This window comes from Chanodichthys erythropterus, chromosome 20, assembly GCF_024489055.1.
Source record: "Chanodichthys erythropterus isolate Z2021 chromosome 20, ASM2448905v1, whole genome shotgun sequence".
NCBI lineage: Eukaryota > Metazoa > Chordata > Actinopteri > Cypriniformes > Xenocyprididae > Chanodichthys > Chanodichthys erythropterus.
Window position 1 is genome coordinate 25,806,658 of NC_090240.1, and position 18,053 is coordinate 25,824,710.

Here is an 18,053-nt window from a genome sequence, read left to right on the forward strand (position 1 = left end):
TAATGATTCAAAGAGCGAAGAAATCTCACCACTTGGACGAGCAGGTCCTCTCTGCAGCCCTCGATGTTTTTACACACGCTGCTCTTCTTGGGCTTGTCGTCGTCGCTGCTTTTGCCATCACAGATGGTGACTTTTCCTTTGTCCGCGGGTGAGGCGCTTTGGTGACGGATGGCGCTCTCCGGCATGCGCAGCTCGCTCTGAAAGGCAGAGGACTCCTTCATGGTGGAGCTCATTCCACTGCTGGGACTTCTTTTCACTAGAGCCTGTAAAACAAGGATACAGACCCATGATCAGGGATATGGGATGCACTGGATTGGATAAATTACAAAGATGTTTATGCTTGGGGAGGGGAGGGGACACCACAGGGAAGAGGGAATCAAATTTGATTGTTACATGCTTTGTGTTTCCGTCAAGGAGACATGCATGAGTGGATATGGCTTAAATGTTGAAATGTTTATCTGAAAAACTTTTTAGATTAGAAAATGAAGTGGAAATCTTATGGATATACAACTACTATATTGAAAATTAAAGGAAAAGTTCATCCAAATATAAGTTAACATTATTTACTCATGCTCATGTTGTTTCAAACTTGTAAGTTTCTACATTTTTCTTAAACAGAGTACTAAACAGGGTCTGACACTTTTAAAATAAGTGTATTTTTTGCTATCCAGTTTCTAAGAGGATTTGCAATTTTTGCAACCAATACCAAAATTTGGTTCAATCGAAATAAATTTGCAACCTGGATTGTGCAATTTAGCAATTTCTTATAAATGACTATTGAATAAAAATCAGGGTAACATGGTTGAATTATTTATTTTCGCTGAAAACACTGGATCATGGGCTATTTTGCATATAAATGAACCCAAAGCCATGCTTCAATTCTGAAACATGCAGCAGCCAATTACTGGCTGCTGTTTCAATGCATCACCATTTTATATATATTGACCAGTGCTAAAGGTTTTCCACCTACAGATGCTACCTCATATAGTGCTGTCAGAAACTATGGTATCTATGCATGAAATAAATATATTTTACATTTATTTGAAAACGAAGTAAATTGTTTTCCTCGTATTTACACAATTCATTCTTCTGGGGTGTGATATAATCCAATGCTTCTGCATCCATTCAGACTACTTATGTTGGTTTTTTTTGTCCTTTTTGGGTGCTTTACATTTTGTTTGAAACAAAATGAGTCAATGTTTATTACAGTGGTGAACAATTCCTTTAACAATATAATCAAATTTGTCTGAAGTAATATACTACCAAACAAAAGAGGACAAACTTGCTTTATTACCAAAACAGGGAAAGATTAAATGTTGCAAACCCTGATGAATTGAGGGAGATCTGAAATGAGCTAATGGCAGTCAATGATAAATGATTTGCAAGCCAAAGTTACCGCTGTTGCTCTTTTCCCATGATGACCTGAAGTATTCGGTCTCACCTGGCAGCTGCCATCCTCCTTGGCACCGCAGTCACAGAAGAAAGAGCCGTATTTGGCATAGGAGATCTCATGGTCTTTGTGACAGACCTTGGCACACACTGTGCACACACCTACCCCATCCACCATCTTACAGGTGTGACAGTGATACCTGTACGGGGAAGAGCAGGAGATTAAAGGCCGACAGTACAGCTTCTGAACGCTTCTGTGTCAAAGCAAAGGAAGTTTGCTTTTTACCAGTGCTGGTTCATGAACTCCTTTTGTGTGATGGTGAAGGTGCATAGCTTATTGCAGAGTGAATCCTCATCCTATAACACAAGAAACTCAGATATGACTGGAAAAACTGAAGAAATCTTTAAATCTACAGTGAGCAGACTGTTTACTGACCGAGTCTTCAGCCTGTGAGTCTTCCTCCTCTACAGCTAGCTCCTCCACCCAGTCAGAGTCCACTTCAATGGCCTTTTCCTCTCCCTCCATCAGGAGCTGGGATGAGCCCTGGCCACTGCTCTGCCTCAAAGCGTTCATCACATCTGCCAGGTAGGAAATGATGTGGCAGGCACACTCCAACATGCTGGCATGCTGCAAACAAGAGTGTTTCACTTATGGTCTGACAATCAAATAAAAGACGTGTGAATTGTTATCATCAAATTACACCTACCTTGCCTTGCGACACATTAGCGCTAACTTTTTCCACAACGTTCTTCTGATACAAGTATTTTTTACTGAAAAAAAAAGAGAGGAAAATTTCACATTTAGGAGGTAAATACCCCGTGAAATCAGAGTTGTGGTTTTCTAAGTTTCTAAATCAAAACCTTTAGCTGAAACAAACATATATATGTATGTATATACAGTACAGTCCAAAAGTTTGGAACCACAAAGATTTTTAATGTTTTTAAAAGAAATTTCATCTGCTCACCAAGGCTACATTTATTTAATTAAAAATACAGGAAAAAACAGTAATATTGTGAAATATTATTACAATTTAAAATAACTGTGTACTATTTAAATATATTTGACAAAATAATTTATTCCTGTGATGCAAAGCTGAATTTTCAGCATCGTTACTCCAGTCTTCAGTGTCACATGATCCTTCAGAAATCATTCTAATATGCTGATCTGCTGCTCAAGAAACATTTAATGTGTACAATTGTACAAAATATTTGTGTACAATATTTTTTTTCAGGATTATTTGATGAATAGAAAGTTCAAAAGAACAGTGTTTATCTGAAATCTAATCTTTTGTAACATTATAAATGTCTTTACTGCCACTTTAGATTGATTTAATGCATCATTGCTGAATAAAAGTATTCATTTCTTTAATTTATTTTCAAAAAAATAAAAATAAAAATTCTTACTGACCCCAAACTTTTGAACGGTAGTGTATAATGCTACAGAAGCTTTGTATTTCAGATAAATGCTGTTCTTTTGAACTTTCTATTCATCAAGGAATCCTGAAAAAAACTCTTTTCAACATTAAAAATAATCATAAATGTTTATTGAGCAGCAAATCAGCATATTAGAATGATTTCTGAAGGATTATGTGACACTGAAGACTAGGGTAATGATGCTGAAAATTCAGCTTTGCATTACAGGAATAAATTACTTTGTCAAATATATTTAAATAGTACACAGTTATTTTAAATTGTAATAATATTTCCAGTATTTTTAATTTAATAAATGTAGCCTTGATGAGCAGACGAAACTTCTTTTAAAAACATTAAAAATCTTAGTGGTTCCAAACTTTTGGACTTTACTGTGTGTGTGTGTGTGTGTGTGTGTGTGTGTGTGTGTGTGTGTGTGTGTGTATATATGTATATATATATATATATATATATATATATATATATATATAAATAAATAAATGTATAGTCCTTTATTCTCTTATTGGAAAAAATAGCAAAAAATATAATATATATAAAAGAAAAATATAAAAATATGATATACTTGAACAATTTGTCCAATAAAATGCAATCAAAAAGCATCATTTTGACTTTATTTAAATATATTTATTTTTTAAATAAATAATTAATAATAATAAATACATATTTATTGTTATAATTTGTTATTATACATTTATTTATTATTAATTTAAATATATGTACTTTATTGTGATTATGGTTTTATATTTATTATTAATATTATTTTTATATAATGTATAATTTTTAAATTCAATATATTATTATATAATATGTATTATTATGATTATAATATCATATTAGCCAAATAACATTTACAATAATGTTCAATTTTTTAACATTAGTTACATTAGTAATCAAACTACTAATGAAAAATAATTCTTAAGCATTTATTAACCTTAGTGCATGTTAATTTCGCCATTTACTAATACATTATTAAAATTTGTATCTGTAAAAGCTGTAACTGTTAATATTATTTAATGGACCTAAGCTAACATGAACTGACAATAAACTTTTGCATTTGTATTAATTAACAAACAATATCAATAAATACTGTAACAAATGGATTGCTCATTGTGAGTTCATGTTAGTTAACTGCATTGTCTAAAGTTAACTAATGGGACCTTATTTTAAATTGTTACATATATTTTTTCAAATATATAATTGATGCCAGTCACTCACCATCTTGTGAGCCAGTCAATGGCAGCTCTGTGCAGCTGTAGATGTCCTGCGCCTTGTCCTGCACTGGCTAGAGTGGCCATGATGACCATGAGCTCAGGAAAGCCCGTCCCATCCCCGCTGGCCAGCATCTCCGTTGCCATGGGTATGAGAGTGCTCAGAAGCACCGTGCAGACGCCCTCGCCCACCTGGCTGTTATCACGGACAATGTAGGAGGTGAGGAGTTGCAGGAGCTGCCTGTTCTCTTGCACTGTGTCCAGCTGGTCTGAATCTTTAGGAGGGGAGGCCGTCATGCGCCTCAGCCATGCCTGCAGCCTCATGGGCTCCACACAAGCCAGCTGGGCCAATGAGCCGCACAGGCACAGAAGGCTGGGATTGGGGCTCTTTTCCGCTGAGGGATGAACACAGATGAGACGTGTAAAAGAGGAAAAGCAAATGGCACATTTTTGAGAGACATATCATGGCTACATACTGAGCTGGAACAGTTTTGTGAAGAATTTCAGAACCCGGTTGCAGAATTTTGCAGATAGGTTCTCGTTGGCAGTGGCCATCATGATCTGCACCAATTCTCCACTACAAGACAAGGGGGGAAAAGTGATGTATTAAACTGATGCAAAGAGTTCCTAGCAATTCCTAAAAAGAATTTATTCAGGATGTACCTGAATGAGAAGAATTCCTCCATTGCTTTGCGGACTTGACTGCTTTCCAGCTGTTTCTCCAGGTACTGTAAACATTCTTCAAGAACGGACTCATCCAGACCACTAATTGGAAACAGAACCATGTTAAATTGTTAGTTCTCCCAAAATTGGATCTTTTAAGTTTTGGTTACCTGGACTTTCCATGAAAGGGCAGAAACCTCTCAGGGTTCATTAAAAATATATATCAATTCGTGTTTTGAGGATTAACCAAAGTCTTATGGGTTTGGAATGACATGAAGGGTGAGTAAATGAAGACAAAATTTAACATTTGAAACTACCCTTTTAATCTAAATCTTAAGTTTGGGAGTCTGCTTAAAAATCATATGGTCATCTGGGGTCTCACCTGTTGGGATCAGAGTGATTGGCAATGATGTTGTAGCAGCCTGTGATGAGACGCTCGTAGACGAGAGCCAGGAAAGCATCTGATTCGGCGGGACCCAGGATCCTCTCCAGCGAAGTGCTACAGATCTCCGCAACGCTCTCTGTGCTGCTCTCCAGCAGGAGGGGCAACAGTGTGCGGATCACCTGTGGACTGTTCAGCTCCTCTGTGCTATAGCCAAACACAAATAATCTTTAGCATCTATCAATGTGTTATACGACGCCTCTATTTCAACTGTCACTCAAGACTTACACAATGAGATCCCCAGTAAGGCGCACTAATGAGAGCAGAATGTGTTTGAGAGAGGAGGCCAAGGACAGCGATTGGTTGCTGAGGGTCCCCAGGTGGGCCGCTTGAATCGCGCTGATGTAACTTTCCGACGGGATGGTGTCGTTGGCAAAGGCGTTCCGCTGTGGACAAAGAAACCAATCAGTGTAAAGTGAAGAACTAAGAGAGTATGTTTACTCTAAGAGCTGAAGTAAAAGTATGCATACCCATGAGCCAATGTTAGGGAATTCATTAGTGTGAATGTTGTTCCATGTTTCACACAGTGTCTGAACGGCTGATGGCAGATTCTGCATCACAGTCTGACCTGAAAGACATGCATAAATACATAAAAACACACGTACGTACCTCGCACTGCACCAAAAAAAGGATTAGATATGCCAATTTACACAAAAGCCATTGTGTCAATAACATCCTAATATTTTCCAGAATTCTTACCAAGCAAGTTTGCTTTGCAGCGTGTGGATCCGATGGACAACACAGCAGCATAACCCTGCAGTTTAGCTTCAGTGGGTTTGTTTTCTCCTTCCTCTGGCAGGCTCATCAGCAAATATGATCTGAATAAACATATGACCAGCAAACCAATCAGGAAAGGGCTCAGGGACAGTTGCATTCAAGCAGTTGGTTGCATTAAGTTTATTTGAGGACTTTAAAGGGATAGTTCACCCAAAAACAAAAACTATGTCATATTTTAAGGCCGAATGCTGAGTTTAACTCAAAGATTCTTAATAAAGGCGAAGATTAAGAGTGAACAACAACAACCACTTAAATTTCAAGGTATCAAGCAAAAGTCCTTCATATTTTGCAGTCATAGCAAAGCTCAGCGCCGCGCCATGTCTTTAAAAAATTCGAACACATTTAGAACAATAAATTTGAATTTTAAAGACGTGTCACGGTCGTGACCCCCTATATGAACACCTTTTATGGTGGTTTGAATAAATTATGGCAAAATTATCCTTTTTAGGTGAACTATCCATTAAAATCTGTAATAAACATCAGTGTATGTGGTGTAATCAGAACCTGGTGAAGGCTGTATAGACGTCAATGAGCTGCAGTGTGGCGGGCAGCAGGTTTTTGGTGATCTCAGAGGATTTGTGGGGGTCTGTATCAGCAGCTACTTTGGAGAAATGCTCATCTAAAGACACTTGCACTTTGGAAATCACAGCATCCAATGTGTAGATGGTTTGTAGAGAGGGTACTTGGTGAAGAGGTAGGATGCTGTTGGGGTCCACGCAGCAAAACGACGAAATCTATGGTGGAGATGTTTTATGAAGTCATATATTATGAGACAGGAGACAAATCCATATCAGCCATTAATGGCTACTCTGAGAGTGTACCTGTCTGGCGATGTATTCCTCTGCAAGATCCACATCATATTTCACTGCACTGCACTTTGCCGAGGCCACTTCGATCAGAGATGTGGCATGGTCAGCTTTCATTCCCTGTTTCACTAGGTGTTCCTGATAAAAGAATTAACAGAGATGAATCTGAAGCTTAGATGGACACATTGATCGTTTGGTCAAGGTTTTCTTAGTGTTTTGATTACAAAACCGACCTTGATCCAGTTGACGAAAGTGCTGACTCGCAACCTTGACGACCACCTCAGGGTGTGTAAGATGTCACTCTCGCTGGGGTCACTGTTGCCACTCTTAAGCTGCTCAACATAGGCCTTTGAGGGTGGCAGCACTCCCAAGATCTTCCACAGCACCAGGAAGTAGTACTGCAAGGAACATGCTTCCTGTAACAGAGATTGACAGTGACATTTAGAGGTCAACCAACACAAAAACAAGGTGACTCTGAAAATTGCAGAATGTGTCTAACTCACTACTGGGGTGATAGGCTTATTTTCCTGCCGTCTCGCTGTGTCAAAGCAGGAGCCTGCAGCCAACAGGGAGATCAACGAGGAGTACAAGTCGTCATACTTCACCGCACCACTAAACAACACTTGGAAGACCTGTAACAGTTGACAAATAACATGCACATTAACTTTAAATGAACATTTATATATAAACAGGGGAAAAGTGTATATTTTAGTACTGTAATGTCTCACCAGTTTTTGTTTTGTTTTTAAAATAAACTTGTAAATGTTTCTGTGATTTTCTTAAAAAGTGTAGTTGTGTGACATTTATAAACATTTTAAAAGTACAAATATTTGATGTTGCCTCTCAAATTCACTTAGAGACAGCATGTATTATAATTAAAATAATAATAATAATAAATAATAATAATAATAATAAATAAATGTATTATAATATCAATACAAATATTTTTAAATATAATATAACTTTACATTATATAATTAGATACAAAAAATATAAAATAATTCTAAAAATGTTATAAATGGTTTTAGATGAATTATAGCAGTCCACTCTTTCAAGCAAAATCAAAGAAAGAACTGGTGTGACAATTTCGAACAAAATCAGGCCAAAGCGAAGTTCGTTTTGTGTTTGTTTCATGAATTTGAAACAGCTTGCCAAACCGAACTTTCTGGAAAAGTTTGTTCTGGATGGTAAACAGTAATAGGTAGGGTGTGGCTCTGAGGCTCCGCCTTTGACGTGGAAATCTTCTCAGGTTTATTTCATCTGTTTAGTCCATCAAAATCAGCCTCCGCAAGTAAAAACATGAATACACTGGAGATTCTCCGCTTTCTTTTAAATAATATATAAAGTGCTAAATAAATAAATGTCATGTGACTTGACTGGAGAGCCAAACTGTCAAACACATCCACATCGCTATGATCAGATGCTTTCTTAACTGCTGTTTTCTCACCGCTGTCATTTTTGTTTAGTGTTTGTTTTTGTTTTTTTGTTGTTGAAAGAAAAGCACGCAGCATATATGTACATATTCAACTAAACAACACTTTCAGCAGTGTTGGCGGCATCAGGATGTTCACTGACAGTATATCGCTTGTCATGAATTTCGAATTACTTTTTTTGACAAGAAATTTCTTATTATTAAATTCAGAAAAAAATGATATCCTAATCTTTGGACCAAAAACTTCCTCAAGAAAAAACCTTGAATACTCTTTAACACTTGACGGGTGCTCCATTAAACCTTCGTCCTCAGTTAGGAACTTGGGTGTCTTCTTTGATACCAATCTTTCATTTGAAAGTCATGTTTCTAGTATCTGTAAAACCGCCTTCTTCCATCTAAAAAATATATCTAAATTACGACATATGCTCTCAGTGACAAATGCGGAACAGTTGGTTCATGCATTCATGACCTCAAAACTAGATTATTGTAACGCTCTACTGGGTGTTTGTTCTGCTCGGCTTTTAAACAGACTACAGTCCAAAATGCGGCAGCTAGAGTTCTTACTAGAACTAGGAAGTATGACCATATTAGCCCAGTTCTGTCGACATTACATTGGCTCCCTATTAAACATCGTATAGATTTTAAAATCTTGCTGCTTACTTATAAAGCTCTAAATGGTTTAGCTCCCCAGTACCTAAGTGAGCTCTTAATGCATTATAGTCCTTCACGTTTATTGCGATCTCAGAATTCAGGCCAGTTGATAATACCCAGAATATCAAAATCAACTGAAGGCGGCAGATCCTTTTCCTATTTAGCACCTAAACTCTGGAACAATCTTCCTAGCATTGTTCGGGAAGCAGACACACTCTGTCAGTTTAAATCTAGACTAAAAACACATCTCTTTGCTCTTGCATACACATAACACATTATCAATACATTAACATTTTTCAAATCCGTTAAAGGATTGTTACGCTGCAATAATTAGGTCGGCCGGAACCGAGAACATTTCCTATAACACTAGATATACCTGTACATCAGAATAAGAATGGCATCTACGCTAATATCTGTCTCTCTGCTTATCCTGAGATTTGCCGGGTGCTGGATCCAGGCCGTATCCAGATCAGATGGAGAACCTGTGTCTGGACCAGACTACAACCTAGCCCAGGAGACAATGGGCCTAAAGATCCAATTCTGGCTGCATCTATAATTCAGATTTTTAATCCCCGTATCCGCTTACATATATTTATATATAATCTATTTTTAATCTCTATAATAAAAATGTATAATTCGGATTTTGATCTCCATATCCATTTACATATATTATATATATCTTCCAAGGGGTTTTTTCCCTCCTAGGACTTTTTTTTCCCAGTGTTAGCACGCTGGGTTTTACTCCTAGGGGTTTTTTTCCACCCCTGGGAGTCAGCCGACATTGGCTTAATGTAGCACCATCTTGTATATGTTACATATTACCACGCTTGTTTGTACAGCTTATTTTAACCACTTCCCTTTTTTTCTGTGCTTCTAATATGTAAAGCTGCTTTGAAACAATTACAAATTGTAAAAGCGCTATATAAATAAATTTGACTTGACTTTTTACCCCTAAGTGAAGAATGAAAAAGAACTTCGCCATAAGTATATTGAGACCTCAAGACTGAAAAGTTCATGCAAACCAAAATGATTTTAACTAGGTGCACAGACACTCCCATGGCTCTAAAGCTTATGTAGACTTGTGATGTGTGGCCTCACCTTGCCGTCAAGTCGACTCCTGTCATCCTCTGAGGCTTCAGGGGACAGAACACAGTAGAATTTCGGCTGCACTGTGGAATCTACATGAGAGGGACAACAGACATGAATAATCAAAACAGCTCTTGCACTAGATTAGCAAAGCTTTCAACTGTTGTTTACTGAGGACTGCTGTATGTGTGATATAGATTATCTAGGGTACAATGGAGAGAAATATAAGAGGGTCTGACTTACTCCTACCTGCCGAGCAGTGCTTGGCCCAGTTCTCCTCCACCTCTTTGAAACCATAATAAAGTGGGACGGCACCTCTCTTTCCCCCGTCCTGTCCTGAACTGCCACCGGAAGCCAATGGTGTCAGAAGATTGTACTGGACCTGAGTGTGCAAATAAAATCTAATTGTTAATAACCATCTACAAAACAGTGGCATGTTTCCAGTGAAAGTATAGCTACATCAGTACCTGCTCAAACAAGTACATGGGAGCTTTTGAGTATTGGTGCAGCAGGTAGTCAAACACAAGCAAGATGCGGGCCAGGTTGAGGGGTACAGCCTGAAGCTGAGAATCCACATGGGCCGCGATTTCAGCGATGGCCTGCATGCAGAGGGTTAGGACGTTGCGACGGCCCTTTTCAGAGAAGTTGTGAAAGATGAGCAATAGCAGCTGGAGGTGTTCAACATTGAGGTCCTCATCAGCAGGGACCGCTCCTTGTAGCGTGTGTTGTTTTAGAGTGCCCACAAACCTAAGGAAAATATATTCAGTTGTGAATGTTATACGATGAACTTGATGTTAACCCACAATATACACATTGGTGAGAATGTTGTGAAGAAACCCAAAGTTACATTTGAGAAAAAAAAAAAAAAACGAATTCTTTAAGATTTAGTGATGTCTTACCTCTCCCAGACCTTCATGCACTCGGGTACATCAGGCTCCCCCTGCTGGCTGGCTTTATGCTGCCAGATCAGCAGTAACCTGGAGAGCACTGAGAGAGACTGAGGATGGATGTACATGGGCCAGGGACCCTCTGAGAATGGGGCAACACCTAACTGCTGCAGAAGAGTGTTCTGAAGAAAAGTTATAGAAAACAAGGTATCAGATACCTGATGTGTGTCACAAATTTGTTAAATTAATATTGAGATTCAGATCAGGCATTTTTTTATTAATTTACCTGTAGGGATGGAGAGGGCAGGTCTGATGTTACCAGAGAGTGATTGAAGTGATAGAGGGCTGAGGCGAATTCGTCATCAGAGGAACCTGGAAGGCAACAAAGTTCCATGTTAGGAAATGCCTAAGTGGAAGCATAAATGTAAAATACAGAAAAGAGCAGAGGGCTTAAAAAAAAACCTTTGACATCTTTGTCAACATCCTTGATGATGCTGGCGAGGGTGGCCATGTGCTGCTCCGTGAGCGACACGCTCAGGTAGTTGCGAATGAAATTATTTCTGGACTTCAGCATGGAGGTGGTGATGAAGTTCAGTATGCTTGAGGCCAAACTCAAAAACTAGAACAAGAAAGTGTTGTGTTAAGTTAACATGAAATTCCATTTCACTCATTGTGTAATGTGATGTAAATAAACAAATAAATGATACAAAAATAATATTTAATAATATTTATACAAGTTTATACACAATTTTAAATATATTTTATTGTTTTACATGTATTATTTATTTGCAACATAAATGAATGTTTTTAAAAGAAGTCTCTTCTGCTCACCAAGGTTTCATTTATTTGAGCCAAAATACAGCAAAAACAGTAATATTGTGAAATATTTTTACAATTTAAAATAACTGTTTTCTATTTGAATATATATTTTACATATATGCAATTTAAATATATGCAATATAATGCAATTTATTCCTGTGATGGCAAAGCTGAATTTTCAGGAGAAGATTATTAATTAAGAAAGGAATACTTTTATTTAGCAAGAATGCATTAAATTGATCAAAAGTGACAGTATAGACATTTATAATGTTGCAAAAGCTTTATATTTCAGATAAATGCTGTTGTTTTGAACTTTCTATCCATCAAATAATCCTGAAAAAAAAAACTATGTTTTCAACATTGATAATACGTGTTTTTTGAACAGCAAATTGGCATCATAGTTTTAATTTTTACAAAGTACTATTTATGTATTTAAAAGTAAACATTTTAATTTAAACAGTGCCTGTATAAAAAAAAAAACAACCAAAAAAAAAAAACAGTATCAATTTTGATTTCAACATTTCAGAACAGCCAGAGATGTTATCTCACTTCACACTGGTTTTGAGAAGATGAATCAAGAACAAGCCTTAACAACTCAGACAAGTTTGATTTGGTTATCAGCTTGCCATATAACAAATGTGTTTGTACAGGACATAAAACAACATTTCAGTTCAAGCAGCAAAGTTAGTCAAAATCAGATGCGCGCTACACATTGTGGCCTTACCAACTCTGGGTCCTTGCGACTAGCCAGGATGTTGCCGTTCTCTGCCGTGTTCAGTTTGCTGGGGCTCTTCAGTCTCGGGGATGTTTCCAGAGGTGGGGGAGGAGGGGGAGGTGGAGGTGCCACCTTCTCTTTACTGGGAGAAATTGTCTCTTCAAACCACAGTCCCAGAATGGGCTCACTATCATCATCTGAAAACACGCCAAGAGTGACATTCAGCACAGAATTCAATGAAGTCACTGTACTGTATGCAAACAGTGATGCTGTTTCCATTTAGCCATGGAAATAAATCTACTTAAGATCTTTTTACTGTTTACTGCACAATTAACAGAAGCATAATGAGACACTACGAGTCTGACCTAAAACAGAGATCTGCTGACCTGAGAAACAAGCTGCTCTTGTCCTCTCCTGTCTTCTCTCTGCTGAAATAATGAACACTGTCACTAGCTGTGATGGCTGCCAGATCGGCACAGTTAGCAGAGCATGCTTAGCTTAGCGTGCCACAGTGTTCAGGAGCAGGAAGTAAACTGACCTGACTCTGAGCTCTGGGGAGGCCTGACTGCTGTCCTTCTACTACAGCGTGCAGCGCTCAGGAACTGCCTGAGAATGTCCCTGAGATTCCTCAGCCCTGACACTAGCTCAGTAAACCACAAGCAAACCCTGTACTCAGCTGCATAGAAAATAACTCATTCTAATAACATTAAATAAGAAAGCTGGGGGAACCTCGCAAAAACTGTCAAGAAAAGCACAGGTCATATTGACATGATTGTTATCGTAATTAAGCACATTTAAATCATTTAAACCCTCTTAATAAAATAAAAAAATAATTAAATGAAAAAAATCTAGCAAATATTTTATTATTATATATTATGTATTAAATCTTGTCAAGAAATGTACAGGTCATATTTCAATGCAAAATAGGAAAAATATCAAAATTTAGCATAAAGAAAATGAAAGCTTTTTGTGTGTTTTTGACATTACTGTTTTCAAAAATAAGAATTTAAATCCACACTTTCCAATTGTAGCAGCAATAAAAAGCATTACAGTAAATCATATATCAGAATTACAGTAATTCATTTATTTTTTATTCTAAAGTGCATTAAAGGGTTAGTTCACCCAAAAATGAAAATTCTGTCATTTATTACTTTTATTTATTACCGTCATGCCGTTCCACACCTGCAAGACCTTTGTTAATCTTCGGAACACAAATTAAGATATTTTAGTTGAAATCCGATGGCTCCGTGAGGCCTCCATAGGGAGCAATGGACACTTCCTCTCTCAAGATCCATAAAGGTACTAAAAACATATTTAAATCGGTTCATGTGAGTACAGTGGTTCAATATTAATATTATAAAGCGACGAGAATATTTTTGGAGCGCCAAAAAACAAAATAACGACTTATTTAGTGATGGCCGATTTCAAAACATTGCTTCAGGAAGCTTCGGAACACAAATGAATCAGTGTGTCGAATCATGATTTAGATCGCGTGTCAAACTATTCGCGTTTTTTGGCGCTCCAAAAATATTCTCGTCCCTTTATAATATTAATATTGAACCACTGTACTCACATGAACTGATTTAAATATGTTTTTAGTACATTTATGGATCTTGAGAGGGGAAGTGACATTACTCCCTATGAAAGCCTCACGGAGCCATCGGATTTCAACTAAAATATCTTTATCTGTGTTTTGAAGATTAAAGAAGGTCTTACGGGTGTGAAACGACATGAGGGCAAGTAATAAATGACAGAATTTTCATTTTCGGGTGAACTAACCCTTTAAGAAAGTTTATTTAGGAGTAAAAAATAATGAACAAAGAAAAATAATGAACAAAAAATAAAAATATACATGTATGCGGATAGGATGACTTATATTATTATTCACTAGTATTCCAGTAATCATCTTCATTGCAAAATCTGCTTAATTGTCATGAGACAAAAGCCCAAAAATGTGCTTCATTTTCAGCAAAATAATGTTTCCTAATGTTTCATTTTGAAATATAAGCAGGAGATTTTTTGTGAGATTCACCCAGCTAGACATCAATCTACTGGAGAAATGTACTGGTAAAAGCAACTACTCTGCACATGTACTGAATGTCAGGTTCTTTCTTAATTAAGGTCAACTACAATGTCTGACCTCACTGTGGCCTTCATTTACAAGGTTAAAAGGTCATGAAAGCCTAAAACACATATGTTGAGCACGCACAAGAGCGGATTTCTCCACGAATAGTTCAACAACATGGATTAAAGTTTATATCTGGACTGGAGCAAGTGTGTTTAAAGTTATAGACATATTTCACATACTCTCCTGCTCCAAACATGAACCAGCAGCATGTATGCACACATATTTAATCATGTCTTCTTCTAATGATATACACGTGCAAATAAGGACACAGTGATAAAGTGATTTGTCTGATCATGAACACGATGACAAGATGGATTATTCTGATACATGTGATTATTCTGATACATGATTATTCTGATACGTGACAATGATATAGAAGGAAAAATTCAAAGAAGAATAACTATGCCTTTATACTTTCTGTGTTAAACTGATGTGTGTCATATGTTCATAAACTGTAGTGCTCGTAAACGTAATGAAATTATTATTAGTCCTTTTATTATTAGTTCTTTCTCATTTTTCATATAAACCAGTAGCTCTGCAAAGTTCTAATGCTGATATGTTGATATTTCTAAGAATAATTAACAAAATGTATTTGATTTGGTCATGACAGTTGTTAGTAGTATCTAATGATAAGATTTTTGTGAGTTTGTTGTCATAGGATTATATTTTTAAAATACATCAAGGTGCTTGCAAATCTGTTTGTTTTTTTCTTCCGCTCACATTTAAATATTCATTTGTCTGTATAATAAGTGTGTTGCAGGATTTATTGGTTGTTGTCTCCCTTCTTCCCATCCTCTACAGCTTTACACACCAATTTTTTTGCCTTTTTCAAATCAGAGGTGTGAACAAGCAGTGCTAAAACGGGGGTTTCATGACACTTTAAACGGTAAGAAATCTGCAGTGTTCGTTACCTTGACTGCTGTCCTCTTCTGTGCTGCTGAAGTCATCTTCGTAGTAAGTGTTGGAGTCAGTGGAGGCACTGGCGTCACTGCTGACCGAACCCTTCCTCTGCCGCTGCAGCACACATGCCTGAATCAAGCAGAACCAGAGCCACCACATTCATCAACCACAGCAGAAAACTTCCTCATAGCAACCATGATTGAGTCTTGTGGTCACATACCTTTTTATAGGAGGTGGAGAGCAGTGTGAAGAGCAGGTTGGTGAGAGGGACCGAGTCAATGAGTCTCTGCACTCTCTGGATGGACGTGCTCTGGGCCATGATGTTCAGCTCTGCTGGAGGCCCGTCACTGGCCCAGCCCTTAAAGACAGAAAACGGCTATACTCATATTTAGAATATAAAAATGCATGGCATTTCAAAAGAAGCAGTTGTGTTTGGCCTTACTCTATGAAGAGCCTCCACTTGTAAGTCCTGGAACAGTGATGTGAGCAGCTTGATTGAGTGATTGGCCAGAATGACTGACAGAACCCCAAAACCTTGGTGCCTGATGGGGGGGAAAACTGACACTTACTTTTTGTTATATTCAAAATCACGTTAAAATCACGTCCAATTCATACATACATACAATGAGTTTAATACACATCGAATATAAGCTTGTTTGTCATTTATTTTTGTATTAATTTATAAAGTAAAAAATGTCAGGATGATGGTATCCTGATATCATAATGAATTAAAACTTGGAAAACCTTAAAATATAGTAGTGATAATGAAGTGAAAAAAATAGTAGTAATAATACTAAAAATAAAGAAGAAAAAAGCCAAATTAAAAAATAATTTCACAAAATCTTTAATTTTTTTGAAAATAGGGAATAGGATCAGGAAATTATCATAACGATAAGAGGATCCCTGCAGACCATCATGAAAGTTTCAATAAATAGGTCAATAAATTTAATTTAGGTATTTAAAATATTTGATAATTTGACTATATCAAGGTAAGGTTAGTTCAAGTTGTAAAATGTGGTGTAACTCCACAAAAACAAAAAAAATAAATCTTGATATAAAAAAAAATAAATAAATAAAAATTGATATATATATATATATATATATATATATATATATATATATATATATATATATATATATATATATATATATATATATATATATATATATAGCGTTCCAAATTATTATGCAAGTGACACATCAGTAAGATTTCATTAGAATAAACATTCAGATTTAAGTTTTTCTAAGAAAATGTTTGTTTGTTTATTTATCCATATCTTTTTAGATAACTGGTCTCAAGCACAGACAAAATAATTTGCCAGGTCTATGGAAACCTTACTTAGAGGTTGTTCCACATTATTAAGCAAGTCACAGTTTTCATGCAATATGGGGAGGAAGAAAGATCTTTCTGAAGATGAAAAGCACGAAATGGCCCAATGTTGTGCAAAAGGCATGAAAACAACTAATATTGTGTGAAAACTGAATATTAGAATATCAGATAAAGACTTATTAATGAAAGTTTTTCAAAAAAATTAAATGTATTAAAAGGGCAGCTATAAAAAAAAGTCAGTGTTGAGCAGCAAACAGGTATTTGAAGCTGCTGGTGTCTCTGGAGTCTCAAGAAGCTCTCCATGCAGGCTGGCAGTTGTGCGTAAAGATGCATCAAGATGTGCATATATATACATATATATATATATATGGGCTGTCAAAATAACGCGTTAATTTCGATTAATTAATCTGAGAAAAAATAATGCGTAAAAAAAAAAAACGCCGATTAATCCATTCTGTATTGACCTTTGAACCTGGAGCCGTTCTCGTGCGTGCGAGCTCTCCAGGTTCAAAGCGAGTGTCTTCAAACACTCTCTCTACCTCACACATAATAAGCTAAATCAACTGACACAATGCTAAAAGTTCCTAAGACCGAATCCATGTTTCACGAGACGCATTTAGAGAATGTTTTTTCTGAATAACCGTTGGGTGTGAATAGTGCTCAAAAGAACGTCACCTCATCTTCTTTGACAGGCACATGTAGTTGAGATAAACCACACTTTCAGTAAACAAAAAGAAAATCCTATCCAGTGGTGAAGTGTTTTCTGTGTTGACAAATGTTTTGCGATGTTCTAATAACAGTCGCGATTCGCACGTAACGCGTCAACGTCCGCTAATGTCCATTTCGCGACCTAATGACTCATTTGAACAGATTCATGACAACAACTGATCGGTCCACACGGTCTATAGTGAATCATTTACTCGAACAACTCTGAAATGAGAACATAAGTGAGCGTACCCCATTTAGCAAGAGTGGTTAGTAAAATTAGCCTTAATAATCCACAATATTTTCAGGTTATTTAAATGACAATCTGTAGTAAATTAGGCCTACCTATAAAATCAGTTAACATAGACTGAAGTGAGGTGAAACCAGAACAAAGCAAGTTGTTGTTAGCTAGGTGCATTCAATTGTATATGGTAGAAAATTACATTATTAGTTAATATTACTTCTAAATGCTACTTTTTTATACTTTTCAGATTTAGCAAAAAAGCATCTTCTCTTACAAAGCTATAAAATCACTTTTGCAAAAGGGGGCAAGAAAGAATTACTGTGAGAGTGACGGGTACTTTATTGTCAGTATCGGGCTCGCAGATCACGTGGGTAGGGCACTTTTTACTGTTTGTGTGGATGACCATGTCTGTCACCACCGAAGACCATTTTTGACCCAGG

General features: G+C 36.7%; 1 protein-coding gene across 11 annotated transcripts in view; it reads right to left on the reverse strand.

Moving 5' to 3' along the window:
* Positions 1-18,053, reverse strand: part of ubr4 (ubiquitin protein ligase E3 component n-recognin 4) — a 58,504-nt gene that overhangs the window by 31,658 nt on the left and 8,793 nt on the right. For 4 of the 11 annotated variants that reach the window (XM_067372136.1, XM_067372137.1, XM_067372135.1 and 1 more), the window contains exons 12-38: positions 15,777-15,876; positions 15,555-15,710; positions 15,346-15,463; positions 12,693-12,734; positions 12,316-12,503; positions 11,235-11,391; positions 11,059-11,144; positions 10,785-10,954; positions 10,353-10,632; positions 10,129-10,267; positions 9,898-9,977; positions 7,220-7,348; positions 6,950-7,132; positions 6,732-6,854; positions 6,415-6,644; positions 5,833-5,951; positions 5,604-5,701; positions 5,362-5,519; positions 5,074-5,280; positions 4,692-4,793; positions 4,505-4,605; positions 4,036-4,423; positions 2,097-2,160; positions 1,826-2,017; positions 1,676-1,746; positions 1,397-1,589; positions 30-263 (exon numbers count right to left, since the gene is read on the reverse strand). In XM_067372136.1, the coding sequence (XP_067228237.1) occupies positions 30-263; positions 1,397-1,589; positions 1,676-1,746; positions 1,826-2,017; positions 2,097-2,160; positions 4,036-4,423; positions 4,505-4,605; positions 4,692-4,793; positions 5,074-5,280; positions 5,362-5,519; positions 5,604-5,701; positions 5,833-5,951; positions 6,415-6,644; positions 6,732-6,854; positions 6,950-7,132; positions 7,220-7,348; positions 9,898-9,977; positions 10,129-10,267; positions 10,353-10,632; positions 10,785-10,954; positions 11,059-11,144; positions 11,235-11,391; positions 12,316-12,503; positions 12,693-12,734; positions 15,346-15,463; positions 15,555-15,710; positions 15,777-15,876 (4,108 nt within the window). The remainder of the gene's footprint in view (positions 1-29; positions 264-1,396; positions 1,590-1,675; positions 1,747-1,825; positions 2,018-2,096; positions 2,161-4,035; positions 4,424-4,504; positions 4,606-4,691; positions 4,794-5,073; positions 5,281-5,361; positions 5,520-5,603; positions 5,702-5,832; positions 5,952-6,414; positions 6,645-6,731; positions 6,855-6,949; positions 7,133-7,219; positions 7,349-9,897; positions 9,978-10,128; positions 10,268-10,352; positions 10,633-10,784; positions 10,955-11,058; positions 11,145-11,234; positions 11,392-12,315; positions 12,504-12,692; positions 12,735-15,345; positions 15,464-15,554; positions 15,711-15,776; positions 15,877-18,053) is intronic. The other 7 variants (XM_067372146.1, XM_067372145.1, XM_067372141.1 and 4 more) reach the window with 6 other exon arrangements.